General features: G+C 42.6%; 1 protein-coding gene across 6 annotated transcripts in view; it reads right to left on the bottom strand.

Moving 5' to 3' along the window:
* Positions 1-2346: 2346 nt before the first annotated feature.
* LOC132835238 (GRB10-interacting GYF protein 2-like) overlaps positions 2347-18697 on the bottom strand; it is a 100884-nt gene continuing 84533 nt past the window's right edge. For 4 of the 6 annotated variants that reach the window (XM_060854615.1, XM_060854617.1, XM_060854618.1 and 1 more), the window contains 6 exons: positions 16208-16404; positions 14846-15003; positions 13578-13744; positions 10928-10987; positions 9082-9229; positions 2347-6502 (listed from right to left, as the gene is read on the bottom strand). In XM_060854615.1, the coding sequence (XP_060710598.1) occupies positions 6435-6502; positions 9082-9229; positions 10928-10987; positions 13578-13744; positions 14846-15003; positions 16208-16404 (798 nt within the window). In that variant the 3' untranslated portion in view covers positions 2347-6434. The remainder of the gene's footprint in view (positions 6503-9081; positions 9230-10927; positions 10988-13577; positions 13745-14845; positions 15004-16207; positions 16405-18697) is intronic. The other 2 variants (XM_060854619.1, XM_060854620.1) reach the window with 2 other exon arrangements.

Here is an 18697-nt window from a genome sequence, read left to right as displayed (position 1 = left end):
ACTCTGCCTGGAATAAGTTGAATGAACAAGCTCCACTGTTTTCTGGGGAAAAGAATCCCATAGGTTAATAACCTTTAAAGAAAAAGAATTCTCATCAGTCTGAAAAAGTATACTGCTTATGTTTAAAATGTATCCCCTAGTTCTAGTAAGTCACTTCTCATTTTCCAAATTCCAATGGGCAAGGTCCAGCCTGCTCACCTTTTCTTCACAAAATATGCTAATGAATTGAGTGAACCTTCTCTGAACTGCATCTAACTCTCAAATAAAATATGGACACCAAAGTTACACTGAGTACTTCAGATCATAAATCAATCTTGGACTCTTCTGAACCTCTAGTATTCCATCTGTTCTATAACTTGCAATTCTGTAAAGCTTTGATATCACTCTTCTTGCATTGATTGATGTTTCTGCAATAGTAGAACCATCAAACAATCAGTGGAACCTTCTGACAAGAAGTTAAACTAAGTAGGTGTGTGCTGATTGCCCTCAAAGTCATGCCCCAATATTTTTCTAACTTCTACCAGAAATCAAAAGCAACTGGCAATGGTTGGCTTAACAGTATCACATGGAATTGAATCTTAAATGGTATGAAGGTACAAGGTAATATATTTTGGCAGGACTTAAGTCAAGGGAGCATATGGAAAACATCCTTTATTAGTCAAGGCATTGAAGACAAAAAGTGGTTATGATGGCAGCTGGAAAACCAGAGCGTAGTTTTAAGGTGAGAAGCAGGAAGTTTGAGGGGATTTGATAAATGCTTAATGACTGACGCAGATACAATGGGCCAAAGGTCCTCTTTCCACGCTGTAAAAATTCTTTGCTAGTGAATTACACTGGTACAGTGCCTGCTTCTCACATCAGAACTTGCCCCATCTTGTGTGTAACCTAGGCTCTATCTCACTATCAAAAAGCACGCAAGCAGGAACTGCGACTTCAATACAACAGGGCTAGTGTTTACACAACCATCAACACTCTCCCAAAAGCACACTACAAGCTAAGCAATTACTTGAAAGCATTGCAGTTTAGGAATTCATGTGTTGAATGTGCCCACAAGCAAAAGACCATATAACCCATTTTACTGACTTATGACACAAGGTAAACCACTGTGGCAAGCTGATTGATCTGATCACAAACTATATTTTCAGAACACCTTGAATGTAATGGTGTATAATTAAGGCAATTTAAAACAGGATTATGACAGACACAAGATTAGGTCAAATGATTGAAAGCTTGATCAGACAACTAAATTGTAAGAAGCATCTGAAAGGAGGAAAGTGAGTCAATCATGGAGGAACAAAAATAGAAACTGCTGGAAAAGCTCAGGTCTGGCAGCACCTGGGGAGAGAAATCAAGAGTTAACCTTTTGATTCCCCTTCACAGAAGCTGCCACACCTGAGCTTTTCCAGCAGTGTCTGTTTTTGTTTCTGATTTACAGTATCTGCAGTTCTTTTGGTTTTTACTGAATCAGGGAGGGTTAAGGAGTGGATTTCAGAGCTGAACAGCTCTGGTCAAGAAAGGCATAGCCACCAATAGTGGAACAATTACAGTTGGGAGAATCTGAGTGACCATAATCAGAGAAGTGCTGATAAACTTAGGAGGGTTCAGGTGATGGAAATTAAACAGACAGGGAAGGGCAAGGTCAAAGAGGCATTTGAAAGTAAGGATACATTTGTTTCCTGGATAGGCAATGTAAACCAGTGAGCACAGGAACTTGTTGCAAGACACAGGCAGCAGTCTATCAAATGGCCAAGTTCAGGATGGGTAGAATGTGGAACACAAGCCAGCAGAATGTTGGAACAGTGGAATCTAGAAGTAATTAGGGTAGGTGCATGCAGAGTGTTACACAAAAATGTTTATAACGTGTGCAGGATTAAACAATTATGCCTAGCCACCAACTATGATAATCCAAACAAATGGAAAAAGATAGAGGCACAAAAAATCAGTTTCAGAAACCCAGGTATGAATTTATTTTTTTTTACATTTCAAACTATGTACATTTGCTTCAGTTCTCCCCCCACTCCCCTGACATCCCTTTCATATTCACAAAAGAACGCAAAGGTTTGAAAGACTTGTGAAAAGGCAGTATTCACAGGGCTCCCTAATCTCTGGTTTTGGGGCGGGAGGGGATTTTTTTTAAAAAGCAGGGAGAAGTTTAAAGTTTACTGTGTAGTGAGTCTTCCAATGAACAAAAAAAGTACAAGTTATCATACAGCAGAGATGTAAGCAAAATATCTACAAAGCTCAAAGACTATGCACAACATTTTTTTTAAAAAGTACATTATACACCTGTACCCTCTTCCCTCCCCCCCACCCCCCCCAGTATTCATGACAGATAATCGTTGGTAAAATCAAAACCACAGGCCTGTGCAAAGAAGTCAAACTTGTATTCACATCCCACCCCCTCCCCAAAACAAACACACAAAAATAAGTCCTTCATCTGCCAGATTCCTGGATGTACTCCAGAAAGTATAATGTGGCATGGCGCAAAAACTAGATAGTTTAAAATACACACTTCCACACCCTTGAAGAGTGCAGAATTAAGTTAGCTTATGTAACAAGTGGTGCTTCATATCTGATCGAGTAACAGCCTTGGATGAGCTTACGGTTCATCAGTCCCACGATCATTGTCCTATTCAAAAATAGTTGAACACAACGGAGTACAAAATGAATCAGCATTTTTTTTTTAAAAGCAGCATAGCTGAGCCCAGATCAATGCACGACCTCCATGGCCAGGGTTTTTGGTGGGGCCAGTAGTCAGTGCAGCACCCCAGATTGTGACCCGTGCAGCAGTTGATGGGTTTTGTCCTGTGCTCATCTTTCCAGAAATCTCAAGGGCTTTCCATTCGTGGTGATGTCAGTGCTGTCACCAAGCCTGCAGCAATGCTGGGGGCCCGTGAAGTTTCCATAAAGCCACATTGTTACCTCATCAGGGTAACTTCAGTACAAATAGCTCATTTGACTTAAGAACAGTGAACAAAGCAATTATACATTCCTTTGCATCCGCATCTGGGCTGTTTCTGAAGAAAAGACCTAGAGTTGGACAGCGATTGGCTAAAGTACTGGTAGATGTGGATTGGTCATGGTTGGTGGAATGGTATAAATTAAGAGCATTGTACATCAACGTTTCAATGTACAAGTGACAATCAACCAGCCTAATGACAACACTGAATCCTCCAATTCATTAGACTAGGGTCACCAATTTTACCAACCCAGGTGATTTATACTATTTTTAAAAAAATGTTGTCAAGGAGAGGGCAAAAATATATAACACCATCAGTGGATTGGAAGTCATGCAGTGACTCTCATTTGAAGATCTCTCCTAAGAGAGAAATATTGTGCGTTATTCCCAAATTTGCAGAACTCCATCCCTCACCTTGGGAAAAGACTCAAGTGAATCCAAGGACTCATACTTACTTAAAGCAGAGAGATTGGTGGAGTGGTTGGGTGGGGGTGGGGTCAAGAAACAGAGGAATAGTTGAGGACACACTCTGATAGTGCCACCTTTAACAATCTTGCTGTGGCAATACTGGATTCGTGGGCATTGCGTATAAGTGGGGAGTGAGGGGGAGGTGCAGGCAAGTGCGACACTTCCCTTACCCCAGTATAGGTTCAGCTCAAACACAAACTGCACAAGCAAAGGACCAGTGTTAAAACCTTGCCTTGTGCTTGCACCCTGTGAATGGATTATGCTCAAGGCAGTGCCAACTTGGCAATAAGAGATGGCTAAAAATAAAATCGCACTGTTCAAAACATTCAAGGGCAAGTCTACTTTATCGCACCACTTCCAATCAATTAAAGCTGCAGTACCTTCCTTATGTTTCAGCAACATTTATCACTTTTTAAAAAAATCTGTATTTTGTCTAAGGGTTAACTTACAAAGTTCAGTTGCTTGCATAAAGGTAGTTTTTTTTCTTTTTATTAAAAAGGCTTCCAACACAATCTAAAACAAAATAATCACATAACATAAGCAGTAACCCCCAAATCAGGCTAAATGCATTTCAGAAATTCCCACCCACAGAAGGGAAGTTACAGCTGCAACAAGTCTATCACTCTGCCTTCTGACCTCGGCTACTGTTGGCATCCACTAACAGGAACAGCATAGAGCTGCACTGTAGGTGAATCGAGAGATGAGGGCATGGGAAGCAGCACAATGAGCGGTCGGCATTCTTGTTAAGGCAATGGAGAGATGGCGCCTGTACAACCAACAGCGGCACTCTAGTAAATGATGTGACTGACAGTTCTTGGTCCCCAAGGTTCTCGTGCACAGTATCCTGAGTGGACACGAAACCTCTCTCCACCTCCTTCATGTACAGTAGGCTGGCCCATTCCTATTTTAAACAGTGGGAGGCTTATGTAAATCCTTCCTGAAGGAGACGGATTTGGGACGGGGAAAGAGAAGTTGCATTCACGAATTTCAAGGCAGTAGTATACAGAGATGCACTCACTGAATTGGGAGGAAAAGTACACTTGAGGTTTATCATAGGTAATACTGAACTGGTCTTTACAGTTACACTCAATGATATTGTAACCGCAGAAGAGTTGTGCGCAACTACTGGCAATACCCCTTTCCATTTTCCTCATGTCCTGCAACGTGTCTCTCTTGTGGGGATCCAGTTTAAAAAATCAACTGCCCTACAGGTACAAAGGTCAAAGGCTTATTTAACCTGGCCTTTGCACAGAGACAGGCTACAAGACCAGAGGCAACTGGTTTAGTTTTATCTGATTACCACATGCATGTTCAAACCAGCAGTTGCCAGGCAGCCATAAGTAGCAGATAGCCCTACCTAGGTGAAACCACCTCCTTACAATGCTTCAGGTCCAGTTTATCCAAGTCAAGGGGCACAGACTGTGACCTGGGATAGTCCATTACGGGTGGCTCACTGAGTTAAATGGTGCACTTTCCTAGCTAAGCAGAGGAAACAGCAGGTGGGAGGGAAAAGGTATTTACTAGCATTTTTAACACACTTCTTAGGCAAAGAGAAGCAGTGATAGCCTTTACCTCGTCCAACCACTCATTGATAAAACACAGGTGGGGTCCCAATCTTCCAATGGAGCATCATGTTATGAAAAAAAAATACCGCACAGGTCCGCCTTGCCTTGCTAGATGCTATTTTTGAATGACCATATTTCTCAAAAGTTGTAAGACAAGGTGTGGTTCATTGCGAGAAAGGAACTTGTGGGGGAAAGAAAAAGCATAATTTTAAATTGGAGCCACTCTGTTGGAGATAAAAACTAAAGCAGCAAACTCTCTACAGAGATGCACCCTATTATAACCAATTCTGGATCAACATCTATGGGGAACAGAAGTTTGGAAGGGAAAAAACCTACCAGTAGGTCAAGTAAAATGACCTCTCCTTTTTAAAGGAATACATGCACAGATAAGTCTGAAATGGTCCCATATCAACACTGGCGACGAGCATACTGCTGTTGCAGTACTGTCAGGTCAGTTCTTCTTTGGAGTGGGGGATGGTAGCGGCAAGGCGGATTCTAGGTTTGCTGCTGTCTTGTCACCTCCGAAAGAACGCTGAGCAGAGTGTATGCTGTTGCCATTCCAACCCTTTCCTCTTGTCCATTCATTCTAGCACCCGCTTCTGGGTCTGCCTTGGCAGGATTGGTCATCAATGGCTGCTTTCATCTTGCTGTAGGGGGTAGGATTCCTAAATTAACAGAAGCATGGCTGGGGCAGTGAGTCGAGGCATGCCATGTTTGGGTGGGGGGCTGCAATAGCTGCTTGTTTTAAGAAACAAAACCAACCAAAAAAGCTGTCAACGCAGCAGTCCACTTGAACCACCCTGTCCAAGTACTTATTTATTATTTTTTTTACATTCCTTGTATAGAGCACCACGAAAACGCTGAAAGTCCACACTCGCGCAGTGCTGTCTAGTTAAGTCCAATGTAGCTTGGTGCTGTGTGTGCAACCAAAGTAAAACTCAGAAAGTGGCCTCCTGACGCTTGGGTTTCCCTATCTCCCTCTCTCTGCCCCTCCTTTTATTTTAGGTAGGGACCCAAACTCGCAATCACATTGTCCAAATTATAGCACGCCAAAAGTTCCAGTTCTGGATTCAGTCTCTAAGTGCATTTCTTCAGGCTCCACATCCTTTCAAAAAAAAACATTTTTAAAAAAAAACAGTAACAGTGTTTTGCAGATATATTTCCAAAAAAAGGAACTTTTTAAATTCAAGAAAACCTCCAGTTTCAGTCTATGTACAACGTCTAATAAAGTGCATGGTTATTAAGGTGCTTCATCCAATGAAGAACAGAAGTACCCAGAGGATTCACCAAAAAAATTAAGTGAATTTCACACTTCTTGCCAGCAGAGGGAGCGGAGATCCTGGATCCATCACTGTGACCACCTGCCATGAAGCATGTTCCAGGTACGGTCGAGTAGGAGTCAAAGGCAGCTTTTAGGAATATTTTTTGTTTTTAAACCTTGTTTAAAAGTCATCCAATGTCTCTATTTCGCCCATGTTCAGTCGCTCCGATGATGCGTTCACAGAAAAGCCTGTGTAAAGAAATAAAGCATGGGAATTAATTTAAACTCAACTCATCTCCTCTGCTCTATTTTAATAGACAATTTCAGTGCTAGATTTATGCTTAATCATGTGTTTAGTTAATAAAGCACAGAAGAGTATGCTAATGCAATGGTTATGCTCATGGAATCCAAAGGCCTGGATGGATAATACAAGGATGATGGGAGTCAACTTTCAATATGAAAGTGCAAGGAGCTGAATTTAAAATCTCTGGAAAACAGAAACAAAGCTGGCAGTGGAAGTCACCGTGAAGCTGTCAACACTGTCAAAAATACAGATTTGCCAGGTCCTTTAAGATTGCTTAGTAAGGCTTAGCCTTGCCTGCAGCACCCATGCCAAAATATTCAATACTCAACAAATTTCCATACAGAAAAGTGACAGCACCTTCATCTCGTACACTGCAGTGGCTCAAGAAGGAGCATCATTGTCTCAGGCCAACAAACGCTCACCTCGCCAAATGCTCACATTACAAGAATGTAGGATTTCTCAATAGGACTACAAGGAAACATCAGGGCCAAGGCAGGTTCAGTTCTCCAGTGATTCATTCAAACTTTCCCCTCCCTTGTCTAATGTATGCCAGTGTCAGTATAACTACCCATTGGATGAGCTCAGTTAGCTTCACATTGTACGAATCCAAGAGATATACTAGTCAAATGCATCAACACAAGGTCCATTTGGCCCATCAAATTTATCCTGCATCTCCATGGATTAATCCAGTCAGTTCCATTCCCCTACTCTACCCCACATCCCTGCATTTATCTATTTCAAGTGTCTATCTAATTTCCTTCTGAAATCATTATCTCCACTTCCAATACCCCTGTGCGTAGTGAGTTCCAAGTCACCAGTATTCAATGACATGAAGTATTCTTCCTTGTATCCCTGAGCAAAATCTTAAATGTGGGCTTCCCGTTCTTACATCATTAGGAATGGAAACAGCTTTCCCGTTACTGCCTTATCTAAAAGATGTCATAATTATGCACGCATCAATCAAATCTCGAGTCCATTTTTCTTGCTTCTAGGGAAACAGCTCGGATTTCTCAGACCAACCTTGTAACTAAAATCTCTCATTCCCAGAAAATTGCCTCTGCACCTTTCCCAGGGACCTTGCCTTCTTCCTAAAGTGTGGTACTTTGTAATAATATTAAGTATTTTGATAGTCAAAGACAACAGGGCAAAAAGCCAATCAATTCCATGCACAGAAGAGACTCAAGTATCATGGTTCCTCAAAATCCATTGCTTTCACCTGACTTGCTTCACGGAGTGCTGTCTTTTCTGCATGCCATGATGCCATTTCATCCAACAGATAAGCTAAGTAGCCAAAAGACCCTCATATTTGGTTTGTGAACTGAAGGTACAATTGAAGAGTGAAGGAACACACTGGATCAGAGCAAGACTTCTTACTTTATCTCAGTCATGTGATACTTTATTCCAGGGATTGCAGGAGCTCTCCATATTGGATTCAGCATGTCATATTCAAACTGTGGCGGCACCACCGACAGGAACCAGTTTCTAACACTGCAGACAGAACGCAAACAGAAGCTCGGCTTTCCGTACAGAATGGAAATTGTGGGAAATGATTATTCCCTACTCATTCATGAACTGCTCCATTTGGTGGTGTCTGGTAACTCCATCAAGATGTGAATATGGAGAACTGAAATGGAGCAATAGGGAATTATTCAACTGCTGAGGAAGGCAGCATCATCGTCGTTGAGCTCCATACTGTCATCACTTTCCAGGAGCGGTCACTGCTTGTAGTCAGCAGGAATTGCAACCGATTCTTCCTAGTCTTTGCTGCCCTCTTGATTGCTCTTCTTGCTGACAGAGACAGCTCAGCAGAGGCAAGGAATTGAATCTGAGGCAGTCTGTTCTACTGTGAGCGAAGATTTCTTCATGCAAGAAGCATGCTCAAAACCCAGCTCTACAATTATTCTCAAAACAATCAATTAGGGGTGTGGGCGGAATGAGACAGACTGGATTTTGCAAAAAAGCAAAAGCACCCAGAAAAAATAGCACATCTACTTGCATTGAGACATTTCTATGGGTGGGAGTGATGGTGGTAGGAAACAAGAGTTAGAATGAAGTCTCCTGTTAGAAATAAGTCCTAAATGAGGACTGGAAATGAAGAGATTAGCAATTTTAGAGCAGGAAGCAAGAATTCAGTCCCCAGATCTACATCCCTTCTAGGCTTTAAATAAAAAAATCTTTACATGAAATGTCACTAGTTTTATTCTTCCATCTCCCATTGCCCTTGAACTCAGTGACTCACTCAGACAGCAGTTAAGGGTCAACCACATTACTGTGGGTCTGTATTCACATCTGGGCCACAACAGACACGGAGAGAATTTTCCTTCCCCAGAAGGACAATGGGGAATCTGATGGATTTTGAACGCTTTTCATTCCAGCTATTTTCCTGAATTCACCTTCCACCATCTGCTACAACAGGATTCAAGCTTCCATCCCCCAAACTTTAGCCTGGGGTCCTGGATTAAGAGACCACCATTTCCCTCTTGCAAATAGTGGCAATGCAATCAGAATGGACAGTGACTCTTACCCAGGATACTAGGATCAGCCCGCACCATCTTTTGCTTCTTTTTCTTTTTCCCAGCTTGAGAGCTCTCGTAAGACGACTGCTGTGCACTGTTGTGATTACCCTGGAAGAGTGACTGTAGGCTGTTTGAACCGATTCCCCAGATGGAGTCCTGGCACAAGAGAAGCCATCACACAATTAGTTTGTCACAATCCTTTTAAGGAGCAACTGTAATCAGTTGTGTGGGCAGTGGGGTTGCATTCAGTGCCCGTTGACTTGTGGGGGCAAGAGTTGCTAATGAGGACAGGAAGCACACGCAGTCTCTGCTTCAACTCCTGAGCCCCCGTGGAAGTCTACATGCTGTCTCCACAGGCAACTGAGGCTGGGCACAAGTGCCCCTATTACTTGGATAAGGTCATAAAGCCACCAGCATGTGTGGAAATAGAACCCTTCATGAGCTGGCATCTTCAGCAAAGAGCAAGCTAAGGGAAAAGCAGGGCAGAACCAGTGACCAAATCGCAAAGACAGGACCCGCCAATATCACTCCACAGAAAGCAACACTAAGTCACACCTGGCTCCCTTTTCATACCCCTCTCCCTAGCTCATCCCAATCTAACTTTGGAAAGTTACAGAATTAGTTCCGTTAATGAGGCAAAAATTGAGGTGGTCAGGTGGCTGGTGTGTGCAGTACTCAACTGGGAGCAGTGGATGCTGCTTATGTGAGAACTATTGCACACATGCTCTCATCGCTAAGACAGATAGCAGGTTTGGAGCCATTTTGATTATATGGCACAACAATGGATGATGAGAGGGAGTGACAGCCTTCAAAGGTCAGCCTATTCATGACTCACTCTAAGCATGAAAAGTCACATTATCGACACTGCTGCTGGCTGCACATCACAGCCTGAGAAACTGCTACAGGCCGTGGCAACTGGGAAATCTGACATGGCGGCCAAGTTGAGGATGTTTGCCACCAACCTAGGCTCAGACCATTAGCTGTATCTCAGCAATGTATTGTTTAAGCTGTTCAATGGGTCATATGCCCTCATTCAACATCAATTTGATAGTAAAACCCTATAAAGCAACAAAAATCACCTACTGAAATTGACAACAGCTCTTCTGGCCAGCCACGACAATCCCAGCTAACGCTGAACTTTATAGAGTTCAATTATTTTTCCTCCTTTATCACATCCAACATTCCCCAGTTTTGCTGGCTTCCACTGACTCCTTGCAGCACAATGCTTCCAACTTTAACTTCTGCATCCTGCCAGTTCTTAATCCAATTCATCTGGGCAACCTTCTTGAGCCACAAGTCACAGGCCGATTCCTGCCCACCTCCTTTCCTTCATGCCAATGTCAGAGTCCCATTCTGTCAGACTACATTCTTTGGAACTGAGTCCCAAAATAACACCGTCATCTACATCCCTTTCCTCCAACCTTAGAAAGATTGTAAGGTCTGCCCTCTTCACATCTACTCTTTTCTTCCTCAAGGTGATATGGTGAGATTCATGCTGTATTTGCTTCATCCGATTATGGCAATTTATTTAATATAATTTAAAAAAAAAACAGACAGTTCTTTTCTGTAGTCAATTTCCAAAATACGTGCTTTAAACTGAACTGTTCTATAATCCAAAATACACACGAATAAATTTAGTATACCAAGTTAGAATGGTCATGCAAAACATGACTTGTGACTAAGTATTTAGCATTCCTCCTTGGGTTGGGTGGCCTGATATACCATCCTTTGACCAAGTAACAGCTTTCACCAGACTCAAGAGCCATTAAACATCACCAAAACACAATCCTGCACTTGGTCTGCTGTCTATGGCAGCAATGAGATAGGCTGGAAAAAAAAAAGTTCCATGCTAACCTGTAACCTGTCAGGCTGCAGAGCGAGGTTCCCAGTGAGGCTTAAAAGTTCCTTTGTTAACTAGGAAAGAAAGGGAAAACACCATAAATCCTCAGGGAATTCGATCCAAACATAATGTCCACTGCACATTACTGTGGCACATGATTCATCGACAGGATATATTCCCCCCACCCCCCCTGCCAAGATCAGGAAACCCATGAGGCAAGGATAAAAAGGCAGGGAGGGAGGGAGATATTTTCCCAGAATTTGCCCTCACAACCCAAGTGCTCAGAAGATAAAGTGCTTATTCAGGATGAGGCTAGTTACTAACTGATGTTTGCTGATATACAACTGCTTTTCATATACAACTATACATAACCAACATGGAGACCTTAATCAGTAATTATTGACCCGACTGCGTGGAACCCCCACATTACGTTTAGTCATAGGTTTGAAGAATGTTACTTGCACTGAAGACAATTCAAACTTACTCAGTTCCCCCATCATTGCCATGAGTTTCCCCTCTATTCCATAAACTGTCCCATAACCAAGGGGCAGGTAAAAATCAAACACTAGCAACTGCCAAAAGAGAGTACGATGACACAGTGGATGAGAGAAATAAGGTCACAGATCACGTACCTTGTATAGACTTCATTCTCCAAATAGTGTACATCCTCTAGACATCGCACCACACTGATGCCAGACTTGGCCTCCTACCTCACACTGCCTGCCCCCAGTGCTCACACCAGTTTGCTTTAATTAAATAAAGCAGAGAGCTATAAACTTAAAGATTAGGATAAGACTGTTATCTTTAAAGATAAGGTAAAGATAAGCAGCCCATCTACATTGATACACTGCAACAACTCAAGACCCCTTCAAAAGCTGGGGTCTCAACCACTGAGAAAAACAAAGATAGCAAGTGTCTGAGTATAAAATCTTCTCCAAATTAGAGGGAAGATAGTAGAGTAGTACGGTAATAGTAATGTTAATGAACTATTCAAAGACATGGGCTCAAATCCCAGCACAGTAGCTGGCAGAAATTAAATTCAATTAATAAACCTGAATCTGAAGTCTGGTGTCACTGACACCATTCCTTAGACTACTGGTGGCTGATGTAAAAAACGATTTGTTTCATTGTTGTACTTCAGGTAAAGGCAGCAGATTTCCTTCCCAGATATGGCTGATGTGTTTCCAGCCTCTGACATGGCAGAACAAGCCATTCAGTTCAAAGGCAATTAGGGACAAAGAAACCAATATTGGCCTTGCCAGCAATATCTATATCTGATCAAAGAATATAAAAGAAAACTTCTTGCTGCTCCTTTCAATACTACAGGGCCAAAATGCTGGATGTCCTGACCTACCTGGCTGATAGCAGTGATTCAAAGCATGCTCGTGTATGGGTGGAATGAATGCCAGTAGTTAGCCTTGCCCATAGTTTTAAGAATGAATTTTTGTTTCAGCAAGTACAAGGATCCAAAAATGTAACCTTTCCAAAGAAAAACAATTCTGGCCTTTGATTGAGGGCAGTCACCACTCACTTGGCCAGGGTGGAGTGGTGCTGGTTTCCTTTCTGCTTTTATCCATGTTATGCAGGGTTGCCACAATGCTCATTTTGGTTTTACAGCCAGTTTGGTCCTCCCTGCTGCTAACCTTTTCCATTTATTCCTGAGCTGGGATCCATTGCACAGTTGACCAGGAAACTTTTCCACTCTTTCCAACAGTCCGTTGACAGAGTGCGAGATTAACAGGCTGACGACCAATGCTTGGCCATGTTACAAATGCATCTTCTGTAGCCATCAGGTCCTGGAGTTGGACACAAACCTGGACTTTCTGGCGTAGAGGCAGGGTGCCACAAGACTTCTACTTTGGGGACGAGTTAGGCACCCCACCATACAGTACCCACATGCATCACATTGGGGGGGGGGCTCTCCTTTCTAAATTGGTGATACTTGAAAAATTATCTATGATGCAAGACAGTTTCCAAGGCCAAAGGCCTACTCAATAGTTTTATTGTACAATTAATTGCCTGCCTGGTCAATGCTATCAGCTTTGTTTGATATTTTGCCTAACATTAATCAACCTCTCCTTGCTTTGTAAACAAACAACAAAAAGAAACTAAAGAGCTGTTGGATGGATGATAGATTCAATGCTCTACCCAACTTGATATTGCGGAGTACAAAAAACCTGGCACCAAATTTTGGCAACCTAAGCTCAAAATATAAAGCTAGGTACAGGCTCGAGGCTTCATAATATTGTTACTGGCTTTTCCAATCACATTAATTGACGTGCAAGTATAATGGAGAATGGTCTTCCTCTGTGCTGTAATAATTAAGATTCTTTGAAGCTGGGCTATTCTCCCACAATGTGCAGAGGATGTTGAACCAAAGAAAAACAGCTACAGAATAAATTACTAGTGAGCGAGCTGGAGAATTTAACCCTAGCCAAAAGTAAAGGCTGAACGGAGAAAACATGAAATGAAAAATAAAATTAAAAGATTGCCGGTTTCTGAAGTGGTTTCAATTCTGTTTGAAAAAAGGAACATAACTCAATGTGATGCCAATTCATTAGGTACATTTGCAAAAATAAGAAAGATATTGCAGACTTATGGAAGATGTACTCTGCTGAATGGGAAAGCAGAGCCTGTCCTGCATTCGTATCATTCATACTCTACCTGTTGCTGTTGTTGCCTTTGCTGGTTAGCCTTTTGTTTGGCACGACGCTCCAGGAACTGCTTGGCAAACTCTTTGGCCTCCGGGGTGTCACCCAGGTAAGCACGGATGTAATCATGCACCTCATACGGCGAGTCCACTTCTTTAAGGAAGGATACAAACGTGGGGACTGCAATGACAAGGAAGCCCATGAAAACACTGATGAGGTCAGACTACCTTCCAAATGAGAAATTCTGTGTGTCCAAACCAAAGATCCACACAAACCAAGTTTACTTTCTCTCAGGTCCAACTTACAAGTTAAATCTTGGCAGTTGTAATTCTGATCTGAGTGAAGGTGGGCTGAAAACCATACAACTGCCCCAGTTCTGTGTGGTAAAGTGAAAAATTTAACACTGGCCTGACTGAAGGCTGTTCTTCTGAAGTTGAGATAAAGCAACATGAACTTTATCACATGTTGTCTAGGATTGCTCAATACAGATGCTAAGTGCCAAAAACACACACCTGGTTATCGGGATGCTTTGAAAACACAACTTCATGACTAAAGAAAAACCCAACCAAACTAGAGAAAAAGAAATCAGAATGGGGACATGCTCTCTTACTGACCATCCCTCAGCATGAAGGAATTAAGTGGAATTCCAGATCAAGATTTTTACATTTCTATCAGATGGCAGAGGTGAACAAAGCAAGGTGGAAACTCAAACAGAGGACAGTATGGAATCACTCAGTGCTGAAACAGGCCGCAAGGGTGGCCAATTTAATTGGGAACAAGGACTCAAAGGTGGCAAGTAACAAAAACGAAAAGCGGTACATCATGCAGTGAATGCATTCACATTCAGTGCTGCCAGTACACTAAGTCAGTGAATTGTAAGCAGTGTATGTGCTTTGGGGGTGGGGAGAGGTTGAAGGACAAGGAGTTTACTATAGGTGGCAGCACACGGAACAATTTGGGGGCAGGTTATCCATTAGCCTCCTCATTATAAAGGTGTGAGAATCCTTATTAAACACTTGATGAAAACTTCGAGATACGGTTCCATTACTAGTGCAATGCAGAGGCACAACCCCTCTTCCGTAGTCACACTACTCCGAACAAGCTGCCTCATGCTCTCAATACCAACAGCAGGGAATATTACCTTCCAATACAATCAGACTGACAAAACAAAAATACCTGACTAATCTTTACAGCAGGATTTCAGAGCACATGATTCCAGGCCCTACTGGACTACATCAAAGGGAGTTAGATTGAAGAGAAACGGACACTATTTATACATACCATCAAGATTATTGGCTGTGTTAAGGACATGCAGCATTTGCTCACACCACTGAGTGAAACCGTCCTGAGTTTTGTTCATTCCCTGGAACAGCTTCAGTAACTTCTCCTCGTCCTCAGTTTTCTTTTTGCTCGGTCTGGTAGGAATTCCATACGAGTCACTGTAGAAGGGATTTGAAGAAAAAAGGTTTGGCATCGTGTATTCATCAATACAGTAACCAAATAAGTTCAAAATATGAGGCTCTTTCCAAGTGAACTTTACAAGTGAGTTACATAACACTAAGTTTTGAAACAAGCTATTACAATCTTCATGTACTTATGTTTGTGGAATTAATCAACTGAAGTAAAACATCAAACACACACCGGGCTTGTTCACTAACAAAAGCAAAATACTGAATATGGCACAAATGCAGGTTATTTCACCTATTGCAGTAGTACAGATATATTTCAAATCTCTACCCTTAGTCCATGACCCTGTTGAGTTCCTAATTTTTGGGTAACTACTCAACTCCCTTTCACAATCTCATCTGCAATTGAGTTTCCTTCCCTGAGTTTCAGACAGAGCATTCCCATTCCTGACATGGTGAAAACAAATTACAGCACAGCAACTCCCCCCTCCACCAATATAAAGTCTCCAAGTCTTTTTCTTTTCCATTCAATGAATTCAAATCCAGGTCCTGTGGAAACTGAGGAATAATTGTTTTTGACCTACCCTATTGAAACCTTTCATCTTGAAAATATCCACCCTTCTCCATTTAGATGCAGGAAAACAGCCTCACTGCTGAAGCTAGAAGGTGGGAGGTTGGATTAGACTGATCACTGGTTCTGCTCAATTTAACAAGCCAGACAGGCGTTACGCAATAAACCGAAGACAGTTTACACAGCACTGTCCTGGTACCCCCCAACATGCCAGGGGGTTGAATTCTGACAGTACCTCGGATTCATATTGGGAATTTGGAATGTTGGACTCCCCCTCCCCCCTCACTCAAATCCTGCCCCATTATTGGCACTGCAGGTCTACCAGCACCATAGGACTGTAGTTATTCAAGAAGGCTGCTCATCACCACCTTCTCAAGGGCAGTTAGGGCAATGAATGCTGGCCAGGTTAGTGACACGCACGACCCAGAAGACATGAATGAAAATTTTGATGGCGAAATATTAGATGACTGTTGGATGAAGTATGGTCAAAGCCAGGATTTTTGAAATGGGCAAAGTGCTCTGTGTACTGTTTCTCATGAACCAAATGCTAAAACACAACTCTCACTGTTTTTAAAATTTTTCGATAACACAAACATCTGCCCAACATCATTTGTTTAAACATGAATAAAGTGAGCACTCCAAATGGTTTGGAGAAGAGAGACAAACCTGAGCGAGGGGCTACTCCTGCTGTTCTTCAGTCCAGCACTTCTAATCACAGGGCCTGTGCTCTTCACAGCTTCATCACCCCAAAGGCTCATGTTAGAGTTCTTATTTTCATGCATGCTCCACATGCTGCTCATATCAGACCCCCACTGGCCAGGCAATCCCCACACCGACGAGTTGTTCATAGGCATACTGGAATGCTAATGGCAGGCAGACAAAAAGAGACGGAGAAACTAATCAGCAAAGTTAAGGTAAAACAACACTGCAACATATTCAAGCCACTGTCCATTAGGTTACAAAACCAAACTAACAGACCAACCCAAAGGGAAATAAACAGGAAATTATTTTGCAGCTGCCGTCCATTTCAGACAAACTGAGTAGGAATCAGGTGAAGAACAAAGGTCAAACAAGTACCCCACAAGGAGCAAGGAAAGAGTGGAGGGCAAGGGCACAACAGCCAAGTCAAGGAGACAAAACAGTATGTGATAGGAACAATAGAGACACTGCGGGGTGGAGGGGGAGACAGACAGACAGAGAGGGAACGGGAGATTTGATGAGAAAGGGAAAGGATGAAGGGAGGAGGCTGATGGTAAGGAAAAGAAAAGAATATGAATGAGGAGGAAGAGGAACAAGATGTGGTAGAAGGGATAAAGAAATAGAGGAGGAAAAGAGGAATGCAAAATATTATGTCAATACAAGCTGCAGAATTTTAAAGAGAGTTTTCCAAAAATTGTTACATTTCAATTTTCGCATCCAAAAAGTCATAGATTTATACAGCATGGGAACAGACCCTTTGGTCTAACTCGTCCATGCCAACCAGATATTCCAATCTGACCTAGTCCCATATTTCTTTCATCCCTTCCTATTCATAAACCATCCAGATGCCTTTTAAATGCTGTAATTGTACCAGCCTCCACCACTTCCTCTGGCAGCTCATTCTATACACTTACCAACCTCTGTGGAATGTGTTACCTTTCCTTTTTAAATCTCTCTTCTCTCACCTAAACCAGTCCCCTCTGGAGTCAAGACAGCATGGAAACAGACCAGAATTGTATGCAGCATTCCAAAGGTGAGCTCACCAATGTCCGGTACAGTCATATGACACTGACTCCAATACTCAGTGTTCTGACTAATGTAGACAAACATGCCATCACCCTATCTGCAGCCCCACTTTCAAAGAACTATGTACCTACACTGCTGTAGTTTTGCATGGCAACACCCCCCACGGCCCAACCATTAAGGTAGGAATCCTACCCTGGTTTGCCTTACCAAAATGGAATACCTCAAATTTATCTAAATTAAACTCCTCAACCCATTGGCCCATTTGATTAAGGTCCCACTGTACGGAGATAATCATCTTCACTGTTCACTACACCATCTACTTTGGTGTCATCTGCAAACTAACCATGCCTCCTATATTCACATCCAAATAATTTATATAAATGACTAAACGGAAGGACCCAGCACCGGTACCTGTGGCACACTGCTTGTCACAGGCCTCCAGTCCAAAAAGTAACCCTCTACTACCAGCCTGCCTCCTACCTTCAAGCCAGCTTTGCATCCAATTGGCTAGCTCCTCCAGATCCTGAGAGATCTAACCTTACTAACCAGTCCACCATATGGAACCTTGTTGAACACTTTGCTGAAGTCCATTTAGAAATTGTCTACCGCTGACTTCATCAATCTTCTTTGCCACCTCTTCACAACCTCAATTAAGTTAGTGAGACACAATTTCTCATGCACAAAGCCATGTTGATTATCTTAAATCAGACAGTCAGAGATGCACAGCATGGAAACAGAGCCTTCAGTCCAACCCGTCCATGCCGACCAGATATCCCAACTCAATCTAGTCCCACCTGCCAGCAGCCTGCCCACATCCCTCCAAACCCTTCCTATTCATATACCCATCCAAATGACTCTTAAAATGTTGCAATTGTACCAGCCTCCACCACTTCTTCTGGCAGCTCATTCCATACACATAACACCCTGTGTGTGAAAAAGTTGCCCTGTAGGTCTTTTTTTTAATATCTTTCCCCTCTCACTCTAAACCCATGCCCTTTAGTTCTGGACTCTCTGACCCCAGAAAAAGACTTCACCTATTTACCCTATCCATGCCCCTCAATTTTGTAAACTTCTATGAGGTCACCCCTCAGCCTCAGACGCTCCAGGGAAAACAGCCCCAGCCTGTTCAGCCTCTCCCTCTAGCTCAAATCCTCCAACCCTGGCAACAGCCTTGTAAATCTTTTATGAACCTTTTCAAGTTTCACAACCTCCTTTTGATAGGAAGGAGACCAGAATTGCACGCAATATTCCAACAGTGGCCTAACCAATGTCCTGTACAGCTGCAACATGACCACCCAATTCCTGTACTCAATACTCTGTCCAATAAAGGAAAGCATACCAAACGCCACCTTCACTACCCTATCTACCTGCGACTCTACCTTCAAGGAGCTATGAACCTGCACTCGAAGGTCTCTTTGTTCAGTAACACTT

This window comes from Hemiscyllium ocellatum, chromosome 44, assembly GCF_020745735.1.
Source record: "Hemiscyllium ocellatum isolate sHemOce1 chromosome 44, sHemOce1.pat.X.cur, whole genome shotgun sequence".
Classification (NCBI taxonomy): domain Eukaryota; kingdom Metazoa; phylum Chordata; class Chondrichthyes; order Orectolobiformes; family Hemiscylliidae; genus Hemiscyllium; species Hemiscyllium ocellatum.
Note: the sequence above shows the minus strand (reverse complement) of the source record. Positions and strands in the feature narration are given on the sequence as shown.